The 24438-nt window shown below is 54.2% G+C and overlaps 1 protein-coding gene across 2 annotated transcripts in view; it reads right to left on the bottom strand.

The window, feature by feature from the left end:
- The window catches only part of Gse1 (Gse1 coiled-coil protein), a 353997-nt gene extending 329899 nt beyond the window's left edge, over nt 1-24098 (bottom strand). For both annotated transcript variants that reach the window (XM_021169947.2, XM_029480385.1), the window contains exon 1: nt 22169-24098. In XM_021169947.2, coding sequence (XP_021025606.2) covers nt 22169-24067 — 1899 coding nt within the window. In that variant the 5' untranslated portion in view covers nt 24068-24098. The remainder of the gene's footprint in view (nt 1-22168) is intronic.
- Nucleotides 24099-24438: the final 340 nt, after the last annotated feature.

The raw sequence follows: 24438 nt of genomic DNA, 5'->3' as shown, positions 1-24438 counted from the left end.
TGGTGGTGGTGCACACCTTTAATTCCAGGACTCAGGAGGCAGAGGCAGGCAGATCTCTGAGTTCGAGGTCAGCCTGGTCTACAGAGTAAGTTCCAGGACAGCCAGGGCTATACAGAGAAACCCTGTCTCGGGGGAAAAAAAAAAAAAAAAAGACGGTCCCACTGTTGGGTAAATGTGAGATCAGATCCATTTGAAGGAGGCAGGTGGGACAGAGAGTGACAGAGGTGCCTGGAGCAGGTGAGGGAGAAGGTGGGACTGTCCTCAGACAGTGGAGGAGGACTGACAGAAGGGATGGGAAGGTGACAGCCCCTTGCTATTCTTATTTAGGGAGCAGAGAGAAGAGGTGAAGTCAGGGTTAGAAGAAGGTGGCTCTATCTTCAGGCAAAGAGTCAAAAGCCCTCATCCTAGCAGCCTGCAGTGGCTACGCACACAGCCTCTGGCTGGTGCTGGGACAACTGCAGCAAGCTATTCCCAGTTGCCCAGGCTACCTGCATGCTGAGGTGATCTGGCTCTCCAAAGGGGTCTGCAGGTCCCCTGAGCTTGCAAACACTCCCCCAAGCCGGGGCTGTGGGGATACAGTACACCCTCTGAACAGAATGTCCCACTTTGGTCCTGTTTGAAGGCAGAGCTCCCAAACTTAGCCTTCACAGAGAAATACAAGCAGAGGCGTAAACTCTGGTTCCCACCCAAGGCAGACTGACAGACGCAGAAGAGATGGGCGGGGGTTGGGGCTGGGGGGGGGGAGCAGTCAGGGAGCACCCCTCCTTCCTGCAGCTCCCCAATCCTCTGGGGTCAAATAAATACAGCTGACGCACCCGGGTGTCCCTGGATGGGGACATTTGTGTTTCTAAATGAACACCTCCCTCCTGCCAGGCTTCTGGTCAAAGCTCCAGCTGCCTCTCTCTGCTCATTCCACACAGCCCTGCCACTAACAGGACTGCCTGTCCCAGCCAGGCTCCACCCAACAAGGGGAAGCCACAGGAGACAGCCCTGGATGTAGTATAGGCCAGGAACCACCCAAACAACAGGGGCAGAGAGGTCAGATGTCCAGAGCAAGTGGGTACCACTGGGGAGATTCAAGCATGGCCAAAGAAGACCCAGGTGAGCCACACAGGAGCCATCAGTAACTCCCCCATCCATCCTAACCAGCAGGATTCAGGCCACTGCCTAAGCCCTGTTCATTAGATGAATCTGCGCTCTGCCTACTCCAACCTCCCCAAAGAGATTACAGCTCCCGGCAAGCAGGGAATCTGGCTCCGCGAATGCCCATCCACTACTGAGCTCAGCCATTGCAGGTAGGGAGACGTGATATCCCCTGGCTCACCCAGCAGGCAGCTGCCAACCACTTACAACCCTATTCACCTGGCCATCAGAGGGTCTATTTTCCCTATGGCCGGCCGGCAGGATGTGGCCCTTCTCCCCTGGAATAAAAAGCCCAGGCCAGAAGCAGAAGCCGCTGGCTGCTCGTAGAATAAGCAACCATTAATAGCATCGAGAAACTGCCTGTGCCCCATGGAGGGACAGCCACTTGACACCAGCTGCCAGGCTGTACCTCTCAATCCCCAGGCTGAGGCAAGTCCCCAGGCTGCCCACTGCCGGGGTTGCCGCTTCCTCCAGAGACCGCCCGCCCGCCCACTCCGGAGCATTAGAAACACCCTACATTCCAGTAGATTAGGGATCCGGTTCCAAGCTGACACGGACCAGGGACCCAGAGCGGGGCCAGTCCTGATGGCCTGGTGTGTGGCGTTCACAAAGAGCCTCAGAAAGGCTGGGACACTCGCAGCTACCATCACCGACCTCCCGAAGTGCAATTTGAAGAGCTTCCTCAATTAGGATCTCAGGCCTAAATTGAGGGGTGTCATCAGAAATTCCAAAGCTAGGGGGGGCTCCAGGCATTATAAGGCTTCCCTGAGTCCCTGTAGTTCCCCCATAGGCTGACCCCAGCATGGTTCTAGCCCCACTATCTGGAGCCCTCTGGGTCTCCCACTAGGCTCTGAGCTCTTTGGGCCCAGGCCTTGCTCTCCTGTATGTAGTAGGTGCTCAATAAATGTCCAACTGTTTGTCTGAAAACACAGAATTTAGAGGCTACCACAAAATCAAAGGTAGGCAACAGGGCTTGTGTCCCCTCCCCCGCTCCAACTTCCCCCTCCCCTCCGAGGAATCCCTCCCCAGGACTTGTCCCTAGGACAGCCACTTCCAAGATCTGTGACACAATAGACGGGCCCCAGCATGGTCAGGAGAAACCTAAGCCAGGCTGACCTTCAAATTCAGTTAAAAATGGATTTTGCTGATCCTAATAAAAGATCCATTTAGCTCCTGAATAAAGGAACAGATTCCTGGCGGCCCCACCCCGTCTAAACATGATCTAAACCCTGGCTCTGGGGCCCCTCTGTAAGCCCAAGATACAGCAAGCTGAGCTGCTGCCGCCGCTGTACCGAGTGGGTGTCTGTTCAAGGTTGCTGCTCTGGGTTCCCCAGGCCGGGCCATCAGCAGCTGGGGGAGTACAGGCTGTGTCCACCCACCAGGGAACAGCTCCAAGAAGTCTCTTCTGGAATCCAGAACTCTCTCCACACTCCCTGTGGGCACAAGGAAACAGGCGCCAGCCACCCCAAGACACACGGCTCCCTTTTCTCTCTGGAGTTTAAACAAGTCTGGGGCACTCACCACAGTGAGTCAGGCTACGGGGCTCAGGAGCTGTGAGCCCAGGGCCACAGGCCTGCTTGCCGGTCCTCCAGGGGCGCCAGTGTTTACAAAATCTGAGCAGGCCCCTCTCCAGGGTCCCCTAAATGTAGACTAACATGGACATTGCAGGGAGTGGAGGGCCTGCTGTCCCTGCCAGAGATGAGGTCATCCGAATACGACTCTGTCTCTTTTTCTTGATGACACTGGAGATAGAACTCAGGGCCTCCTGGGTGTAGCCGAACCACATTCCAGCCCCTTGCTGGGGGATTCTAGGCAGGGGCTCTACCACTGTGCACCCCCCCAGCCCCTTGGTGGCAACCCACAGGAAGGGACTCTGTGGATAAGCTTCATCCCCAGCCTTCTTTAGATGTTCTTCCTTTAAGAGTGTCATGTCTGGGCTGGAGAGATGGCTCAGAGGTCAAGAGCACTGACTGCTCTTCTGAAGGTCCCAAGTTCAAATCCCAGCAACTACATGGTGGCTCATAACCTTCCCCTTCTGGGGTGTCTGAAGACAGCTACAGTGTACTTACATATAGTAAGTAAATAAATAATTTTTTTTTTTAAAAGGAGTGCCATGTTATAATTTGCTCAGGCCAATCTTGAATTCCCTCTACAGACCAGGTTAGCTCCGAACTCAACCTAGTCCAGGGTAGCCTTGAACTTACAATCCTCCTGCCTCGGGCTCCTGAGGAGCTCCTGTGATGGATCTGAGCCATCAAGTTCCTGACGTCCCTCCCAGGAGATGCTTCCTACTGTCCCCTCCTCTTCCTTCCCCAAATCTCTGAAATTCACTTGGCAGAGAGCCTGTCCTGCCCCAGGGTGGTGGTGTGGGGTTGGGGTGGGGGGGACAGACAGATGAATGGACAGAAGGGCAGAAGGACGGAGGCCCCAGGTCTCCCTGCTGTGTTGAGTTGTTTTTTGTTTTTTGTTTTTGTTTTTCTGAGACAGGGTTTCTCTGTATAGCCCTGGCTATCCTGAAACTCACTCTGTAGACCAGGCTGGCCTCGAACTCAGAAATCCGCCTGCCTCTGCCTCCTGAGTGCTGGGATTAAAGACGTGCACCACTATGCCCAGCTTGAGTGTTTTGCCAGAAGCTCTACTTTGTCAGCCATCAGACACAGCAGGTCCCTGGAGGTTTGTGTACCCAGGATTGGCATGACAGAGTCATCTGAGGCTGAACCATTGAGTCTAAAGGGACAGAGCAAGGGACCTCAGGACAAACAAACAAACAAACAACCTAGCTGAGCAGGTTGCTCTGGCAGCTGAGCACAGAGGCACATCGAGGTCAGCCTGGGCTACCGTGCCAAGTTCAGGCCATGGTGAGCTATATAGTGAAACCCCACAGCAACCATGCTGCTTAAAGTTTAAAACTGAGCAAGAGAAAGAGAGACTAGTAACACGTAAGCCAGCTTCCTCTCTTCTGTCGACCCTTTGGCGACGGGAGAGGTGGTGCTGAGCCCTGGAGCTGTTTGGATCTCTAGTTCCAAGTGCTCATGAGGTTCATCTTGGCCACCGGGAGCTGTGTAGCCGCCACCGCCAGGCCCCCCCTTCACACTGTGCACCCTCAGGATCTTGGCTTCTGCAAGGGGCTTCCTATCACATGCGCCAAGGGCTGGTTTAAAAAAAAAAAAACAAACAGCGTGAAGCACGGCAGCCCATGTGGTGCCTGCTTGACTTTAGACAAGAGACTTGGCTGCTCTGGGAATCCGTGAGGCCCCTCCCACCCCTCACTCCTTGCCCAGGCCACATCTCCTGTAAGAGTCTGGCCTGTTTGCATCTCTCCTTCACTGCCAACTGGCCTATTGCTGCCTCTCAGGCCCACTCCTACCTTAAGACCTGCTCTGAACACAGTGGCTTTTTATTGCTCTAGTGAACGGAACTCAAGGGCCTCTGTATACGGAGAATAAACAAACATGTAAAAACAAACCATTGGGGACTAGAGAGATGGCTCAGCAGTTAAGAGCGAGGATTGATTATGCTTACAGAGAACCTGAGTTTGGCTCCCAGCACCTGTATTAGGTAGCACATGGTAGCTAACGCCCTCTTCTGGCCTCTCTGGGTACTGCACTCACATGCACATACCCACACACATATGCATATAGGCATAATTAAGATAAAATAAAGTATTTTTTAAAAATTGACACCTCGGGCTGGTGAGATGGCTCAGTGGGTAAGAGCACCCGACTGCTCTTCCGAAGGTCTGGAGTTCAAATCCCAGCAACCACATGGTGGCTCACAACCATCCATAACGAGATCTGACTCCCTCTTCTGGAGTGTCTGAAGACAGCTACAGTGTACTTACATTAAATAAATAAATAAATAAATAAATAAATAAATCTTTAAAAAATAATAATAATTGACACCTCAGTAGCCTAAGCCAGAAATTCCATCAGGGTGTTCTTCCCATCAATATACACACAGAGGCTCATGTGGTACTCACATGTCACTGGGCCAGCCTGCCTACTGATGTCCTGAGAAGTCCAGAACCAGCCAGAGGCCGGCAGACCTGGGTGCCAGCCGTATACCCTTGGTAAGTGGGCTCTTCCTTGTCATGTGAGATAGGACACAGACCCCTACATACCATAACTAAACACCCACCCTAGCACATGAGCACACAGAGACAGGTAAATATATAGACATACATGCAGACACAGACAGACACATATACACAGACACTTTTTTAAAAATTACTTTATTTTATGTATATGAGTACACTGTAGCTGTCTTCAGACACACCAGAAGAGGGCATCAGACCCCATTACAGATGGTTGTGAGCCACCAAAGTGGTTGCTGTGAATTGAACTCAGGACCTCTGGAAGACCACTCAGTGCTCTTACCCACTGAGCCATTATCTCTCCAGGCCCCACACATCTTACATCACTGCATGCAGGGGGCTCTGATCTTTGCCTGCAGATTATACTGGTGTTGAAGGCCCAGCAATGCACAGCAGTGACAGAAAAGATCACCAGGGTCCAGTGAGAATGAGGGGCAGGGTCACAAATCTCCCTGTATCTTTCCCCTCCCTTCCTCTCTCTTTTTTTTTTTTCCAAGTCCCGTTTCTCTGTGTAGCCCTGGCTGTCCTGGAACTCACTCCGTAGACCAGACTAGGCTCTCAAACTTAAAAGATTCCCTTGACTCTTCCTCCCCAGTGCCAGGACTAAAGGTGTACACCACCACTGCTAACTTCCCTGTATCCTTGCTCACACGACTCTACACCAAGCTAGATGGAAAGTTTTGGAAGACGGAGTATTTGCCAGGACCCTGCTGGCCTCTATGGCTACCTCCCCTTCCCCAGGATAAATGCCCTTACACAGGGTAGAATGAATGGGACTAAGCTGAGCCTGGTGGAAGAACTACAGTGGGCATGCACACACTAAGCTCTTACTCTTGGGGGGACATTTTTATGAGACAGGTTTTCTGTTGTCCAAGCTGGCCCCAAACTCAGGACTCTTCTGCCTCAGTTTCCTGAGTGCTGGGATCTTCTACCTTTGCAGATGAGGTCTGAAACAGCCTAGCTCATCTGAAGCGCAGACTGTGACCAGAAGGCTCCTCAAGCTCGGCTGAGCCTCAGACACTGAGCTGAGCCCCACAGCCACTGGCCACCTCCTCTAGCTTCCACTTCCTGAGAAACAGAGACCAGTCAGTATGCCTCTGTGACTGGCTGGTCAGAGCTACAGCAGAGAGAAGGCTCTGACAAAGCCATTCACACCTGAGAAGCCAGACATCATCATGAGCGCCCTGGTATCCAGGGCTCCTGTGATGTCATCACGGTCATCCTGGTATCCAGAGCCCCTGTGACATCATCACGGGTGTCCTGGTATCCAGGGCCCCTGTGATGTCATCATGAGCAGCCTGGTATCCAGAGCCCCTGTGACATCATCACGGGTGTCCTGGTATCCAGGGCCCCTGTGATGTCATCATGAGCAGCCTGGTATCCAGGGCCCCTGTGACATCATCACGGGTGTCCTGGTATCCAGGGCCCCTGTGATGTCATCATGAGCAGCCTGGTATCCAGGGCCCCTGTGATGTCATCATGAGCGCCCTGGTATCCAGGGCCCCTGTGATGTCATCATGAGCAGCCTGGTATCCAGGGCCCCTGTGAAAGCTGAGCACCTGGGAGCAAGCACATAACTCAGCGGTCACTCCTCTTCTAGGTTCTATCTTTCTGACCTACAAACCATGTCAGGATGTGGGCACTACCATCATCTCTGCTCTAAACTATAGCATAGAGAAGTGCCAACGGGCCACAGAAAACACTGGGATCTGGGAGCAAGGTTCAGGCTCGGACCTAAGCATCATGCACTACAGTCCACAGCTTCGGCCCCTCTGAAGGCGCTGCGACATGAGACAAATGCATTGGGGCACATGATGCCCAGCATCACCCCACTGTACCACTCTCACGTGTGTGCACACACACGTATGTATGGAAACACGGAAGCCAAAACATAGCTGTGGGCAGTTTTCTTTGCCGTTATTGTTTTGTTTTGTTTTTTCCTGACTGCCTTTCTTTCCCTAGACTCTGTTTTTAGCACGAATACATCTATATATCTATAGTCCTGTCCTCAGTGGCCGTGTCCCACTCTCTATCTGCCCAGAGTCTGTACACTTCAAGTCTGTGCCAAAGGCAAGGACCCCATCCTAAGACAAAGGTTTCCTGTGTTGCTGATAGCATACACCCCATGACCTGTACCCCTAGATGTTGGCCTTGGGATAAGGGACTGAGCTATGTCTCACATATGAGTATCTCACAGACAGACAAGAAACTTATGTCCCCATGACATCAGGAGCTACCTATGTCACCAGGCATTAAGCGATCAGGGCTCAGGATAACGGCCGCCAAAATTCCCTCTCAGCAGAGGGACACCGAAGAGGGTGTAAATGGTGCAGGTCTGATGGTGACTGAATGTTCCTCCCGTGTTCCTTTCTGAAATCCCTACAACAGCAATAGAATAGCACAGCCAGTTACTAACCGGACACCAGGCTTCCTGATCCCAGAGACCACTCTGTGCACTATCTAATCGTGAACTAACTCAACCCCTTTCTGATGCATTTGCAGATGTAAAAACTAAGACACGAAGAGGGATGGCTGTTTGCCCATCACCCCTCAGCCAGGGAGTGCTGTGATGTGCTTTTGTTTGTTTGATTGGTTTACTTTTTTGTTCGTTTGTTTGTTTTTTGTTTTTCAAGACAGGGTTTCTCTGTATAGCCCTGGCTGTCCTCGAACTCAGAAATCCGCCTGTCTCTGCCTCCCAAGTGCTGGGATTAAAGGCGTGCGCCACCACGCCCAGCTTGACTGACTTACTTTTATTTTGTGTGCATGAGTATTTTGCTTCCGCGTTTGTATGTCCACCATAAATGTGCAGTGCACGTGGAAGCCAGAAGAGGGCGCTGAGTCCTTGGGAAACAGAATCACAGGTGCTGGAAAGTGGCTGTGTGTGCGGTTGCTGAGAACCAAACCAGAGTCCTCAGGAAGAGAGGGCAGCCAGCACTCCCAACCACCACTGAGCCATCTCTCCAACTCTGGGAGCTTGATTGTCACCATTAAAATGAAGAGGTTTCAAATTTTTCATTGGGAGCTGGGGAGCTGGACCAGACCACAAAGTGCTTGCTATATAAGTGTGCTGACTCCCCAGTGGGGGCCATGTGAAAGCCAGGCACAGCAGTGTGCACTTGACCTAGTGTTGTTGGGAGGGAGGCAAAGACAAGAGGACCCCCTTGGCCTCCCTGGCCAGCCAGGGATGCTCAATCAGTGAGTCATGGGAGTCTGTCTCAGAGGGTCAATGAGAGACTGTCTGAAAAATAAGGTGGCCGGTGACTGAGGAGGACAGCAGTGGACATTGACCTATGGCCTCTGCACACACTCAAACATGTGTAAACACACACTTGCACACACAAATCATCTGTTCACAGACAAGCTTGAATATGAGAAAAAAACATTAGGCATGCCAACCACAGCATGTTACACTATGCCAGGAGACATGCCCTCCCACCTGTGGCTGCTCAGTTTCTCACACCTGCTGGCAGAAAGGGGGCAGAGCAATCTCCGGAAAGCAGTCTGACACAGCAGTCCCTCAAGATGTAAATCAGGCCGGGCATGGTGGTGCACGCCTTTAATCCCAGCACTTGGGAGGCAGAGGCAGGCGGATTTCTGAGTTCGAGGCCAGCCTGGTCTACAAAGTGAGTTCCAGGACAGCCAGGGCTATACAGAGAAACCCTGTCTCGAAAAAACCAAAAAAAAAAAAAAAAAGATGTAAATCAGGAGGGCAGGTGGCTTTGGAAGGGGTTGACTAGACCCAAGCTAGGTGAAATGGCACACACCTGTAATCCCACTCTAGAGCCCGAGGCAAGAGGATCACTGTAATACGGTGAACTCCATCTTAGGCTACACAGTAAGAGTCTGTGGAGGAGAAAGGTAGGGTGGGGAAGGTAACCATATAAGAACTGGAGAGATGGCTCAACGCCTAAGAACAGCCAGAAGTTATTAGGAAGAGCTTCTGGGTAAGAAGACCCAGGGTTCTTGCAGAGGACCCAGGTTCAGTTCCCAGCAGCAGCCGGCAGCTCACAGTCATCTGTGACTCCAGTTCCAGAGGACCCAACACCTTCTTCTGGCCTCCGAGAGCACATACATGAAAACGCTCAGACATGTTAAAACATTAATGAATCTTTTAAAACACACAAACAAAAAGAATCTCCACTCATAGATGGGCAGATAAATAAAATGTGGTCTATGTATGATGGAGTATTATTCGGTAATGAAAAGGAATGAGAGCCGTAGTAGCCATTTCCATCTGTGTGAACTATTCAGAACCAGAAAATCCACAGGGAGAGGCCACACACTGTGTTTTGAGGGCCTCGGGGGAGGGCAGAATGACCTAAAATAAACAGCGCTGACAGTTGCGCAATCCCTGAGTGTCCAAAAACCACTTAAGTCCACAGTTTTAGAGGCCCTTTTCTATGTGAATTGTATCCCAGAAAAAAAGCCCAATAAAGAATAAACTTCTCAGACCACCAAGCTACACTCCAAACCCCCATAACTTTTTAAAATAATGAAACCCTCCCTATAGAAACTGACCAGGGCTGGGGCTGGGCTCCAGGCTGATCTAGAAGGAGGGGGAAAGGCTGGGGTGGGGGCGCAGCTCTGGGGGTAGAAGTCCTACCCTCGGAGCCCTGGCCTGAGGATCTCACAGGGACTTGGCAGCTGTATAGTGGGGTGGGAGTAGACTCCTCCACCACTTGACTTCCATGACCCCAAAGAGACCCCAGCCTGGGATGGATAGAAGGCCCAGAGACAGAGACACAGACTAACATAAAGATACTTAGTAGAAAGGCAGGGAACCCCTCCCTGCCACATTTTAAAGAGTGGATACTTTGTATACAAATTAAAAAGCTAACTTTACAGGATGCAGACAGTCCTCAACTACAGCGCAGCACCTGGCAGGAAGGCCACCTGGCAGGAAGGCTGGCACCTTCGCAGTCTATGCTCCTCAATGACATCTTTCTAAATCCATTTGAAGAAAAGGGAATCCAACAGTGGCAGTGCACGCCTTTAATCCCAGCACTCCGGAGGCAGAGGCAGGCGGATCTCTGTGAGTTCCAGACCAGCTTGGTCTACAGAGTTTCAGGAAAGCCCAAGGCTACACAGAGAAACCCTGTCTGGAAAAACCAAAGGGAGTTGGGGAGGCAGGAATGATATAAGTCTAAAGCCAGCAAGCTGGAGGACCTGAGTTCAACCCCCAGAACTCGTGGTGGAAGAAGATAACCAACTCCTGGAAACTGTCCCTTCTGACCTCCATCTGCAGACTGTAGTACACACAGACATGCGTGTGCATATACAAATACATACATACATACATACATACATATATACATACAAACATGCATGCATGCATGCATACATACATATATACATACATACAAATGTGTGCAGACGAGTTCATCTATCTGGCATGGTGGCTGGTGCAGGTTTATAAGCCAGCACTCAGGAGCTGGGGTCAGGAGGATTAGGTTAGCTTCCAATATATACTGAATTTGAATCCAGCTAGACTGAGCCGCTCCAACCTTGTCTCAAAAAAGAAAAACAAGAGTCGGGAGTTGGTGGCGCATGCCTTTAATCCCAGCAGAGGCAGAGGCAGGCGGATTTCTGAGTTCAAGGCTAGCCTGGTCTACAGAGTGAGTTCCAGGACAGCCAGGGCTACACAGAGAAACCCTGTCTCGAAAAAAAAAAAAAAAGAAAAAAGAAAAGAAAAGAAAAGAAAACCCACTTGTCAGACTCAAGGCTCAGTGGATAAAGCTCCTCTGCACACGTGGGAGGCCTTAAGTTTAACTCCCAGAACCCACAGAGAAGCCAGACATGGCAGGCTAACTGGGAGGAAGAGACAGGAGGATCCATGAGCTAACTGCGTCAGCTGATGAGCTACATGGTCAGTGAGAGCTTGTATCAAGCATGTAGCAGCATGTAGCAGCACACACTGCATAGACTCTCATCCCAGCACCTGGGACACCGTTAGCGAACTCCAGGCCAGCCTGGACAACCCAGTAAATTCCAGTCAGTCAGGGATACACAGTGCAGACTGTCTCAGAAGGAAAAAAAAAGGTGGCCGGCTGGGCTCAGAGGTTGAGATCACACTTTATTTACCTGCCCATCCGTGAGTGGAGACTCACACATTCTTTTTGTTCATGAGTTGTACAAAGGCAGTGTTCACCAAGGCTGGAACAAGACAGGAGCCATCACCACAGAACCGACAGATGACCTAGGAGCTTGCCGGGAGGACAGACAGAGTTACACTAAACCAGACTACCAGGCAGACCCAGGGAACACATTCCAAAAATCAGAAATGACCAAAGCTGACCCAAGAAGACAGGCAGGAGGCTCCTCCCTTCCACGTAAAGACAGCCACAACTTCCCCCTGGGAAGCAGGAACTGGTGGAGTCTGGCTAAAGAGAATTCTTCCACATGAGCCTGGGCAAGCAGGTTTTGGCAGTTGTGCCTTGAAGAACCTCTGTTTGCTGTGTCTTTTAAAGACACACTTCATGCCATTTTTATAGGTTTTTTTTTTCCCCTACCCTCCTATTTTCTCTGAGACTTTGATCTTGCTAATTGCGGTTTTGCCAACGGCAGCGCTTTTCAGGAACGCCATTCCCTGGCTAAGAGGTCGGAAGGGTGGCTTGGTAACTCCACTTCAGCTGGAGTTGAAACTTCTACATGGCTGGCCAAACAGGCTGACACGCACAGGCCAAGAGCTGTGACACCCTGCCTGTCATGTGGTAAGTGACCGGCAAACATGGAAACGGTTGCCTCTGAAGCCAGGCAGTGATGGTCCATGCCTTTAATGTCTTGAAAAACCAACAAAGAAAAAAAAAAGAAAGGAAGGAAGAAAGAGGTGCCTCTGGCCAAGCTGGTTAGCCAGCAAGGAGAGGGCATCAGCAAGCAGGGGTTGGTGGGGTTAACAGAGACTCCAGGAGCAGGAAAAGAGGCAAAAGAGAGAGCCACTGATGAGATGTGACAAGGAGGTAGAAACAGGCAGACCTCAAGGAACCAGAAGTCAGTGCCTGGACTATGTGCAAAACAGGGGCTCAGTATCCCCTTTGAGTCTTAGAGTATCTACTAACCAAAAAAAAAGAAGAAAAAAAGAAAAAGAAAAAAAAAGAAAGAAAAGAAGAGAAAGAAAATCAGAAAATCCGAATACATCTAGATGCCAGGCCTTGTACTGGGTTATGAGAGGCGGAAGTAGTCACGAGAGTCAGAACAGTGGCTCCCCACCTTTAATCCCAACACTGGAGCTACCAAGGCAGAAGGATTTCCGTGAGTTCCAAGTCCAACCTGGATCACTGAGGGAAACTATCTCAAAAGCACAAAAGAGAAAACAAAGAAAGAAAAAGAAAAAGCAAGAAACCTGAACAGGTTGAGAGAACATCAGATTCCTTGGAATTGGAGTTGCAGGTGGTCGTGAGCCCCCGGTGCGGATGCTGGGATCCGATCTCCATCCTCTAAAAAGAGCAGCACGTGCTCTTGAAGCACTGAACCATCTCTCCAACCCAAACTGGATGCTTTTTATCCCCCTTCCTGTTCCTTCTGTATGGGAAGGTCATCGTGCAAACCCCACTGTCATCTGAACTCCCAACTCTTGACCTCAAAGTGTCCTGCGTCCTATGTCTCCTCCTGGCTCCTCTGGATCACAGCAAGATACCGAGCCTGTGCTTCTAGGTGACAGCTTCTAACTACAAGGGGGTCTGAGGACAGGAGGGATTCAGTATACTGGCTAGTTTTATGCCAACTGGACACAAGTTAGGATCGCTGGAAAGAAGGGAGCTTCAATTAAGAAACTGCTTCTAAGCTGGGTGTGGTGGTGCACACCTTTGGTCCCTAGTCCTAGCATATGAGTGGCAGAGGCAGGTGGATCTCTATGAGTTAGAGGACTGCCTGGTCTACAAAGTGAGTTCCAGGACAGCTAAGGCTACACAGAGAAACCCTGTCTCAAACAAACAAACACTGAAAGAAAGAAACTACCTGTAGAAGATCAAGCTGTAGGTGATCCTGTAGGGCATTTTTTTACAATTAGTGATGAATGGGGGAGGGCCCAGCCCACTATAGGTGGAGTCATCCCTAGGCTTGTGGTCCTGTGTTCTATAAAAAAGTAGGCTGAGCAAGCCATGTGGAGTAAGCCAGGAAGCAGCACCCTCCGTGGCCTCTGCATCAGCTCCTGCCTCCAGGATCCTGCCCTGTTTGAAGACTTCCTTCAATGATGGACTGTGATGCAGAAGTGTGAGCCAGATAAATCAATCCTTTTTCCTCCCAAGTTGCTTTTGGTGATGGTGTTTTATTGCAGCGATAAGAACCTTAACGAAGACAGTAAAGGAAGCTAATAGAGTCTTGGGCTACACACAAAGTCCTACACAGACGGCAGGCAGGCAGGCAGGCAGGCAGGCAGGCAGGCAGGCAGGCGTATATTTGGATACTGACTACTATACATCAGGAGCTTTTCTGGGTGGCAGTTTTCATGCAAAGACTATGTACCTGAATGTTCCTTCATCTCATAGCTGGGTACTAAAGCCCAGAGATGGGACAAGGGAGGCTCTGGTCCTAGGTGCTCTAGCTGCAGCCAAGTGCCTCCAGCTCCTTGAGAACAGGGTCTTGGATCTCCTGTCCCTGCCTTGTATGGCTATCTTCTGTCCTGGCTGACTCCTGCCTTTGCCAGCAATGTCACCTGCTTTATGTCTCGGCTATGGGAGGTGGGTCCTGTGATTACCCTGGTGCTGGAGTGAGAAGCCAGTAGCTAAAGAACACAGCAGGGGATGGAGTGTCAGACCCAAGCTGAACATAGCAACTGGCACCACATCTCCCGCAGCCTCAGTTTCCCCTCTGGGTCACAAAGGCCAAATAAAGATAGGTGATAATGAAGCTGGGTAACTGGGAGCTGAGAGGGACATGTGGGGACATTCCCCCCTCTCCTCACACTGATTGTCTAGGGTTCTGGGTCCAGCCTACAGCCACCTCCATCAAGAGATGGGAGCAGCTGTGGGAGCCATTACTTCTGCTCCTACCCTCTGTCAGCCAACCCTGGCCATGAGCTGCCTGCGGCTGCTGATGCTGCATTCTGCTGTCCTGGTTAAGGGCCCGTTGCAGGGCAGCCTGAATCACGAGGGATCAGTCATGTCCCTTGGGGCTCAGAGCCCCAGGTACCTGCAGACCCACAGAGCCAGCCTGGCAGCTGGGCCACTCCCTGCCACCTAGCAGAGCTGCAGGTGACAGTTGCTTCCCAAAGGTCTAGCCTGGCAGAGTCTGCATCAACATCAGAGTGGGCCAGCCCCGATGGCCCCGATACCACAAAGTCATTCTGAAGGGGACAGTGGAAGGAAACGGACCAACATCCTCATAAGTTTGTCTAAAAGTCCCACCCAAGACGCTTGTCCCTGACACGGGCCTGTCACTTCCCCCACACTGAGGTCATCATCGGGAACACTTCTGTGGCTTCACTAAGGACACCCAGTGTGCATGAAGTCCCCGCCTGGGCGCCACAGCTTCTAGCTCTGATTTATCAGACAGTGTGAAGCTGACACTCTCTGCCGAGACCCACCTTAGCTGACTCACGCTAGGGCAAGCCTCCTAGCACTGAGATTCTACCCAATGACTGTAAGTGGCCAGTGTGGCCAGACAGCTATAACGAAGGAACTGGAAACCACTCCCCCAGAACCCACTAACAAGAGCCACTCCTGTCCCCAACATTCTTAGCCAGGAAAAGGAAGGGTAGGCTCAAGGACAAGTAAGGAAGGGAGCATGGAGCCGGGCGGTGGTGGTGCACACCTTTAATCCCAGCACTCAGGAGGCAGAGGCAGGTAGATCTCCGAGTTCAAGGCCAGCCTGGTCTACAGAGTGAGTTCTAGGAAAGCCAGAGGTGCACAGAAAAACCTTGTCCAAAAAAAAAAAAAGAGGAAGATGTCAGAGTCCCCACCATTGCCAGCCTCCCATGTGACTAGAAAGACATCAGTGTACTCTCTGCTCACACAGGGATGGGACAGTTGATTCTGTTTCCAGAGAGGCATCAGGGGAGCCCAGATGCCCAAGGGTACAATGTAAGATTGCTGGCCTCTGACAGCCAGGTACCCGCTGGCCACATCCAGGGCTCAGACTAGCACAGAAGCAAGTTCCGTCCTGACACCTTGGGTTTGGAGCCGCATGCAGCTGTACAGATTTGATCTGACGGGTCTAGGCCCTGCTGTTCACAGAACCCCTAGATGTCAACAGGATCTGAGGGGGAAAACAGCTTCAATGACACAGACTCTCTTGGAAGGGACCCGTGGCAAGGAGACTCCACATAGGAGCCTTTACCAATCAAACATGACCCACAAGATACCCTAGTGGAGGGGGGGCAGTGGGGCAAGTCTCAAGCTGCCCAGGGGCTGCCATTGGTTCTCTGTGGCTCTCTGGGCTCCATGCTAGGATGGGAGCCAAGATCCCTGAGTCCTTGGCCCAAGTCCTGTCACGTTGGAAGTCTGAAGAGTACAGTCCCCTCTGTCCCCCCCAGAGGGCAGGAAGCTAATAAGCTGAGGGTCTGGTGGGTTTAGAAAGCTCACTGTATGGGGTCAGCATGCTGACCCTCTGCTGCCGTTCTGTCTAGACCAGCGGTTTTCAACCATTAATACAGTTCCTCGAGTTGCAGTGACCCCCATGGCTACTTCATAACTATAAATTTGCTACTGTCATGAATTCTAATGTAAACATCTGAAATGCCAGATATCTGATATCTGACCCCTATGAAAGGTTCAGTCAACCCACAGGTTGAGAACCGCTGGCGTAGAAGCTGGCAGACAAGGGCTGCCTATAGGCGCTCCTAAATCTAGGCTGAGAGGATGAAAGCCAGGCCCCAGCTTCTGTCTCTCCCATGTAAGTGACACCTGTCCCCAAGGCACAGGACAGACTCACTGATGATCCTACCCCAGCCCTGCCTGCCCTGTTAGTTCCTTGGCCCTAAACTGTCTTAGGTTCCTCAGTCTGGGCCTCCAACCTGCTAAGTAGCAAGACCCCCACTGCCACAGGACACCTGCCGCCCACAGCATCCTTGCATAGGCCAGAGGACGGATGGGCGGCAGGGAAGGGGGCAAACAGAGTCACTGTGACATTAGCACATGGCAAGATGAGCCCAGATATGAATACAGAGAGGACATCAGGGAAGGTCAGGGGCTGCCTGACCCATGGTCCATTCTCCAACTGCGCCATTCCCAACCCATGTCACCTAGGACATGATAGGCAGGCAGAAAGCTCTCACGGAAGAGACAGGTCTTTTGTAAGTGGCCCTTACTAGAGTACTGGTTTCAGAAGATGAAACCTTCTCTACAGTCATTGTCAGACGTGCCCATTTTACAGATGGGGGAAACTGAGGACAGGTGGACAGGCGCCCTGCCCACAGGTACTGCAAATGCTGGAGTGAGATCCCAGGGTTCCCGGGGCTTATATTTTGGAGGGTGGAATCTATGGGAGGCTGGGGACTTAGGAGCTGAGAAGGAAGAGAAGGGAACATCAGTTGGGTCCCCAGCACAGCACTGTCACATAATTCCTCAGCTGGTATTACATAGAAGCCACCAGCAAAGTGTACACACGTTGTAGCCTGTGGGTCCTCACAGTACAAGCTATTCTAACTTGACTAAGTCATCCTCAAGGGACAGAACTCATGGTGTCCTGGGGCGCAGCACTGTACAGGATAGAGAGTGAGTGTGTGTGTGTGTGGGGGGGTGTGCTCGAGCACATGTGTGTGCACAGAATACTTCTTTTATATTTTATGTTTTATACATGTTTTACCTATATGTTCGTCTATGAACATGTGTGTGCATGGTACCCATGGAGACCAGAAGAGGGCGTCAGATCTTGCAACTGGAATTACAGAGCATTGTGAGCTGACATATGGGTGCTGGGAATTGAACCCTGGTCCTCTGGTAAAGCAGCCAGTGCTCTAAATGGTTGCCATCTCTCCAGCCCCTGTATTGACAGATTTAAACCAATTTACTTTTTTTTCATGTGTATGCTTGGGCGGGGGAGGAGCTTCTAGATGCCATCACACACGTGTGGGAGCCCAGAGGACCACTGTGTGGGAGGAACGAGCTCTCTCCCATCTTTACATGCACTCCGGTTCTGGGCTTCTGGGATTTGAACTCATATACTTTGGCTTGCACAGCAAATACCTTTGCCCACTGAGCCACCTCGGTGGCCCTGAACAATGAATGAATTGCCAACCCTGTCTTGAGAGGGCAGGCTCCCATTCCTAACCCCACAGCAGGGTGCCCACATACCACAAGCTGCAGGCTTAACACAGGCCTGCCCTGGAGACCAGTCCTGCTGCTGTGACAGATGGGGAAACTGAGTCACATGGCAGAGCAAAGAGGCTCCTTCCACGCTCCCCCATGTGTGTCCTACACAGGTGACACGGGAAACAGAAAGCCAAGGCCAGAGTCTTGTGCTTCTCCACCGTCTGACCAGAACACAGATACGAGGGGCAAAGGACCTGAACTCTCAGGATGCTGACTCCACCATAGCCATGAAGACGTGACCCGAGTTACCACCAAGAGGTCTGCCAGAGACTCTCCCTGCAGCTCGAACCTTGCCAGGGCAAGGTCCCAAGAGAGCTGGGCAGACATGAGGCCTGCAGCTTAGCAAACTCGTCTGGCCTGCAGCCTTGCCCCCTTCTCCACCCTGCTTCCAGGGAAGGCTCTGGTTTTTAAGACCTGTGCCTTCGCTTCCTCTTTCCCAGTAGGCTCCGATCTCCTCCAGGTTTAGCACAAGGCATCTGGAAAATTTATTCTTCTGAGCAGAAGGCTCCCACACCGGCAAAGAAACACAGCCATCCCCGTGCGGCAGGGATGGGAGAGGGTTCAGAGAGGCCCACAGCCCAGCTGCCCAGCTGCTGCCAGGAAGAAGGTGCCAGCGCTGTCTGGCGCCTTCAAGAAAGATCCTAAGCTGGTATCCTGAGGGCCCGAGGCAAACGGTGGTGGCCAGAGCCTCCCTGCAGAGCGGGAAGCTGGTGATGGCGGCGTGCCAAGAAGCGGAGGACAGATGTGCAGTTACCCTGACAGAACGCTCTGCAGACCTGCAATGTGCCCAGATGGGAAGCACAGTGGTTAACTAGGCTTGGGTGCTCAGCCACATGACACTTGGCAACAGGCTGAAGTACAGCAGGTACCAAACTGCAGGCTCCACTAGTCAGTGTCGCCCCGTTCCCTGGGAGAGGACAGGGCAGTCTGAGGGGTGCCACCTTTCCACAGACTGAGCGGAAGATGAGAGGCAGCCAAAGGCAACATCTGGCTGTGTAGGGTGGGGAGAGGGTAACTCCTTTGTTGGCCTCGAAGGAAAAAAAAGGAGGGGAGCGGGTGACAGAGATAGCAGGATCTCCTTCAAGGAGGCTTCCTGGGTCCCTGTCCCTGAGAAGTGCAAATGACTGGATGGGGTCAGATGGTAAGCATATACAATGGACCCTCCAGGAATGGCCTCCTTTAGAGCTAGAGGACAGAGGAGACAGAGGGCAGGACAGGTTAGAAAGTGGGACAGACTCCGAAGCAGAAGTGCAGGCCCAATGCTTACCCTGCAGGAACTGGCTGAGTGACCATGGTGAGTTACTTAACCTCTCTGGGCTCCCTTCTCACCCAGGACAGTATGGAGGGGGGGTGTATACCCTCCACAGGAATATTTAAAAGATATGGTAACCATGGATACAGGGATCGGAGCAGTGGTAGCAGCCTAAGAGTCAGCTCCTGATGAGACTGTCCCCAAACTCTCAACCTGGCCACCCTACCACCTGCTCTGACAGGACTGACTAGAGGCAGAGGCAGCGTTCACAGCAACAGACAGCAAGCAACAAGGCATGCCCAGAAGGGGCAGCCACAGTTCCAGTCAGCCATCGAAAGGCAGCACCATCACTCAGCTGTGGGAATCAAGGCTTGGGGAGGTCAAGGGTCAGACCCAAGGTCACACAGTCTGCTCTGCAAAGATTCAGGCCAGGCCCATCTGAAGGCAAACCTGGAGTCTTTCCACAGTTCCCATGGGATGGAAGTAGGGATGTCGGTTTGGGAAAGGGCAAACTGCAGCCCTCTCTGGTCCAACCTAGCCACTACCTAAGCTTTGCTGCAACCGGGCGGGCGGGGGGGGGGGGGGAGGGCATGGCCTTCAGGTCCTCTGCCAGCATCCCAGCTGGAGGATGTTGGGTACCATCTCCCTCCCTTCCTTTCCTCTGTCTCCTTATACACATCCTTTTTCAGAGGTTTTCCAGTTGATTCACTCGAGGGAGCACCTACCAGGGTTCCAAAATTCCAGGAGTTTCTACAATATGACATGTCCCCCACCAAGCGTCCCCTCTTAGCCCTTGCAAAGCCCCTCTGCTTCCCAGCTAAGCCCTCAGACAGCCAGCATCTGAAAGAAAAGCTCAGGGGCTAAGGGGAGGGAAAAGGAGGGGAGCCGGCCTGGGGACAAGGGAGAGGCTGTGCCTACGTCTCCACTCCTGACAACCCAGGAGCCTGGCCCTCTGCACAGCTCCCACATGTCTCTGCACTGCACCCAGGCTGGCTGATGGCCTCGCAGCTCCCAGCGCTGCGGGAAACAGCCCTTTGGACCTTCTGTGCCTGTCCCTCCCCAGGGATGCTGCAGGCTGTGCCTGCCACCGGATCCCAGCATCTGGAACAGTGCCTGCCTCGGAGCAGACTCTCTATAAATATTTGTGGGATAAATGGGAAGAACGGGAGCCCAGAGGAAGGGCAGAGGGCAGAGGGCTCCGTCCCGGCATCCCTGGACCCTGGGAGCTGAATGATCTTCTTCTTCCCTACACGGCCATAGTGGAGTCTGAGACATGCCTGCCACCCCGGACTGCAGCACAGGCCTGGCCTGGTCTTATCACCTCTGAGGGCTGCAGACATATCCCTTTCCCAACCATACCTCCATTCAAGCTGTCCTTCAGCACAGAGACCAAGATCTTCCTCCCTGCAAAGGCTCCCAGATCTGGTACTTTCTGTCTGCTCTCCCCATCCCCAGGGCTGCAGGGATTCCTCATCTCTGTACTTTTCTACTACTTAACCAGGTTCCAATGAGACTCAGGCAAACCAACGGCTGGAGCTGAGCCCAAAGGGGCAGAGGATGCCCTGAACTCCAGACTGGAACCCTTAGCCACCTGCTGTTGGCTGGGAGAGAGGCAGAAACCTGGGGATTTACCCGAGTCTCAGTGTGGGAGTAAGAAGGTCCACAGGACAGGTGAGGGCCAAGGACAGGGCAGAAGTTGGTTGATTGCTCAGCTCAGCCCCATGGGTGGACACAGGAGTGGGGGAAGAGGCCCGCTGATGGCTCTCACTTCCCACCCCTGCTGGCCTGGGACCCGAGCTTCTTTTGATTACTGAGGTCAAATTGGCACAAGGTAGACACTCTGCTGCGAAATCTCCACGCCCCCAAGGAGTATCCACCACCCACACAGCGCTGTCATACCTCCAGCATGCACTGGCCCCAGGGGCTATAGCCTTACATGCTGTGCCTTCTGCCCTGACAGAGGGGCATCGGAAGCAGCTTCAACGCAGTGAGCTTGGCCGGGGACATTCAAATGTCCCCTGATTCACTTAATTATCAGAATGTCCCTACAAACCATGTGGCCTGTAGTCCTACTTCTCAGCCAAGAGAACTGAGCCCAGCCAGGATAAGAACTTGTTGGCAGACAGCTCTGCTGCGAAGGCGACAGCAGCGGCAGGCAGGGACCAGGCCTGGCTTGCCCCAGAGCCAAGCTCTTCTGACACACTTCAGGCCTTGCGGAGCTGTCCCTTCCAAGACCCAGCAACAACCTCAGCATAGACTGCCACACACCTGTGGCTAAGGGAAGGCTGGGTGTCCCACACCAGAAGCAGGTGAATCTCTGCTTGTGGGGGGGAGGTGCTGGGGGGGGGGGGGCCGTCAAAACCTTAAAGGTACCTCCAGTCCAAAGCCAACTCTAGGGATGAAGGATAAGGGCAGTGTGTGAGGCAGGGGGATTGTGAGACAGGAGAAGGGCACCCAGGCATATCAGAGGCTGCTTCATAAGTTAGCCTTCCTGTGCTCAGGCATTACACATGTGTGCATGTACACACACACACATGTGAGTGTGCAAAACTGCAAGACCTAGATAGACACTACACACAAACCACCATTCCTGAGTGGGTCCCACCTATCTACCTTTGTGTCTCTGTCTGCAAGACCCTGGCCTATCACTACCACATAGGCCTCTGCCCAGGACAGGACAGGACAGTCTGGAAGGAATTAGGATCCCAGCCCAAGGGCAGAACAGTGAGTACAAACCAGATGCCTGCCTGTCATCCCCCTTCCCCAGGGCCACCTGGCCAGCTCCTACCCTGGTTCTTACAAAGCTGGGTCCCAATGTCCCAGGGTCTAGACTACCTCCTACCAGGCAGACAGCTGCATCCTGAGAACAGGCCTCAGGCCTCTGCCCAACTCCAAGCAGCTGACTCGCAAAGAAGAGACCCTTTCCACTGCAAAGGTTGTCTAGGCCACTGTTCCGAGTCCCATGCGCCTGTGTCCCACGCCTACGCGTCTGGAATCTGTGGCCATCTGCTTCATAAAGCCACTGGGAAGACAACGAAAGGCACTTGGGTGAGAATCTTGGGGAGGAGGAGGCGGCCAGGAGCTAGTGAGAGGAACTCGCGACGGGGACCTCCGGGTGACCTGCGTGGCTGCACTAATTACCAATGTTATCGGGCATCCGACAGCCTTGCCCTGAACTTCCTCCATTTGATAGATGGGCAGCAAACACGCCCAGTGTCAGCCCCATGCCTGCTGATTCCAACAGCAGCTATTCAACCACTCCTGCCCCCAGATCCTCCAACCTCCTGCCCCATGCCTCCAAGGTCAGCCAAGCTCACAAACCAAAGAAAACGCCTCCTGCTGGGCCAGACCACTCTGAACCAATACCACCACCGAGGGACAGAAGACATATCTCTCTTGACAACACAGATGCTCCAGGAGATGAAAGCCACTTACCTTTGTTACTCCTGCTGTTGGAGAGCTCCAGCCCATGGGTCCCTGGCTGGCAACCCCTTGGCCTGCACAAACCAGGGTCCCGCATTCCACGCAGGCACCGATGATCAGCTGCCGGCCATCATCCACCAACAGGCTGTGGCTGGCTCTCAGGGTATACAGGAACAAGGGGAGCCTGGCCACTCTCACGGACTTCAGCCCCAGACACCGTTTCTTCTCTTGCTGACAGAAGAAGCACACGAATGTGTCCACTTGGTACTGCCTCGACCAGGCGCTGACCGGCTGGTGAGCGGCTCTGGCTTCGTGCTGCAGCCACTGACCCAGCAGGTCATGATAGCAGAGCACACAGGTTGCCACCAGGCCCGTGGAGTCTGCAGGCCTGGCCCGTGGGGCGGGCGGATAGACGGTGAGGAAGGGAAAGAAGGGTTCCTTCTCGCCCAGGTGGCTGGCGGGGTTCATGCTGAGCTGGAACTCCTTGCCCGGCCCCAGCTCAGCTCCGCAGATGTAGCAGACCGCAGGCGGGCCTCCCTGCGCAGAAGTGGGCAGTTCGCTCAGGGTAGGGTCCGAGGCAGAGAAGGCTTGGTGGTACCTGCCCAGGAAGCCTTGCACAGAGCTGATGAGATCACGGTTGTGCGATGCCCGGTACAGGGCCCAGACGTCCTCCAGGACGCTGAAGCACTTGGGGCAGCTGCGAACCTCGCAGCGCTTGTTGGGGGGCCGAGCGTTGGGTGGGCAGGGCAGGAGGCTAAGGAAGGGGAAGTGCATGGAGCCCCCAGAGTTGCCGTTGACAAGGCGGGAGGGCACAGCCCGGGCATCCCGTGTACAGTCCTCCCCACAGAGGTAGCAGGCTTCCCGCAGTAGCCCCGCGGTGGGGGCGGGAACCTCTTCCCTAGGGAGTCTCCGGGCCTTGGAGGCCATGCCGGGGGCGTGGCTGTTCAGGGGCACCACGTAGAGCCGCTGCAAGACCGGCACGTTGGCCAGCTCAAAGCTCTGCCACTGGTGTGTGAGGGACGAGAAGCAGCAGGGACACACGAGGGTGCTGCCCGCCTCGGTGATGGGCTGGGCGCCGGGCGGGGGGCTATGCAGCCACAGGAAGGGGAAGAAGGGCGCCTGGGCGGGAGTCTCCTGCTTCTGCACGTGGATCTGCTGCTGCGAGGCCGGTGACAGCGCCGAGCCACAGACGTAGCAGCAGCGGGCCTGGCTGTCCGCGGGCGTCCGGGGAGGCCGCTCCAGCCCTTCGTCCCCGAGGCTCCCGGCGACGTCGCTGCCCTCGGGGGTGCTACTGCGCTCTGGGGGCGCCGCGGGCCGGCTGGAGGCGGCGCCGTCCGTGCCGTCGGGCGCAGCGGGGCCGGGCCAGGGTTCCTGGATGCCCCTCAGCACGCTGGCTCGCGGCTCCGGAGCCCAGTGCGCCCCTGGCCCCGTGCGCCGGCGCCGGGCTCCGGACTTGCTGGAGTCGTGCGCATCCTCGGACTCAGGCTCCGGCTCCGGCTCGGGCTCGGGCTCAGGCTCAGGTTCCGGCAGCGCGTCAGCGTCCGACAGCTCCGACAGCTCCGAGTCGCGCGCGTCCTCGGTGTTCCACTCGCGGGCCCCGCGCCGGCCGGCCGCGCTCGCGTCGCACTGATGCGGCCTCTTGAGCCAGTACACGCGCTTGTCCACGGGCGTGCGCGCGCGCTCGAAGGCGGCCCACTGCTCGGCCAGGAAGCAGCGGCACACGGCGCACACCAGCACGCAGCCATCGGCCGCGCTCAGCCCGCGCGCGCCGGGCGCCGGCTCCTGCTGCTGCAGGAACGGGAAGAAGGGCTGCGCGGGGCCCGCCGGCCTCACCGGCAGCTTCAGCTCCTTGCCGCGCGCGATGCCGCCGCCGCAGATGAAGCACGACAGGGCCGCGCCCGCCGCTGCCATGAGCCGCTGCTTACGGGAGAGCGGCGCCGCCCGGCCGCTCATGGCCCGGCCGCCGCGTCCGCCTCCGCGCGCCCCGCGGCTGCCGCTGCTCGGGCCGCGCGCCCCGAGGCCCCGCGCCCAACTCGCAAAGTTTGGCGCGCGGCGGCGCGCACGCGGCCGGGGGCGCACCGAGGGTCTCCGCGGCGGTGCCCGGGGCTGCCGAGTCCCCGGCGGGTGGTGGCGAGGGCCCAGGCGGCGCCGGAGAGCGCGCCCGGAACGCGGCGGTGGCGACGGTGGCTACGGGCCCCGGGCGGCTGCGGCGGCCGCATGTGCGAGCTCCGGCGCCGGCCCGAGCGTCGGGTCATTTAATTGGGGAGGAGGGAGGCGGGGCG

Source organism: Mus caroli, chromosome 8, assembly GCF_900094665.2.
Source record: "Mus caroli chromosome 8, CAROLI_EIJ_v1.1, whole genome shotgun sequence".
In the NCBI taxonomy this organism is placed as follows: Eukaryota; Metazoa; Chordata; class Mammalia; order Rodentia; family Muridae; genus Mus; species Mus caroli.
The sequence above is the reverse complement of the archived record's forward strand: the minus strand, read 5'-3'. Positions and strand labels throughout refer to the sequence as shown.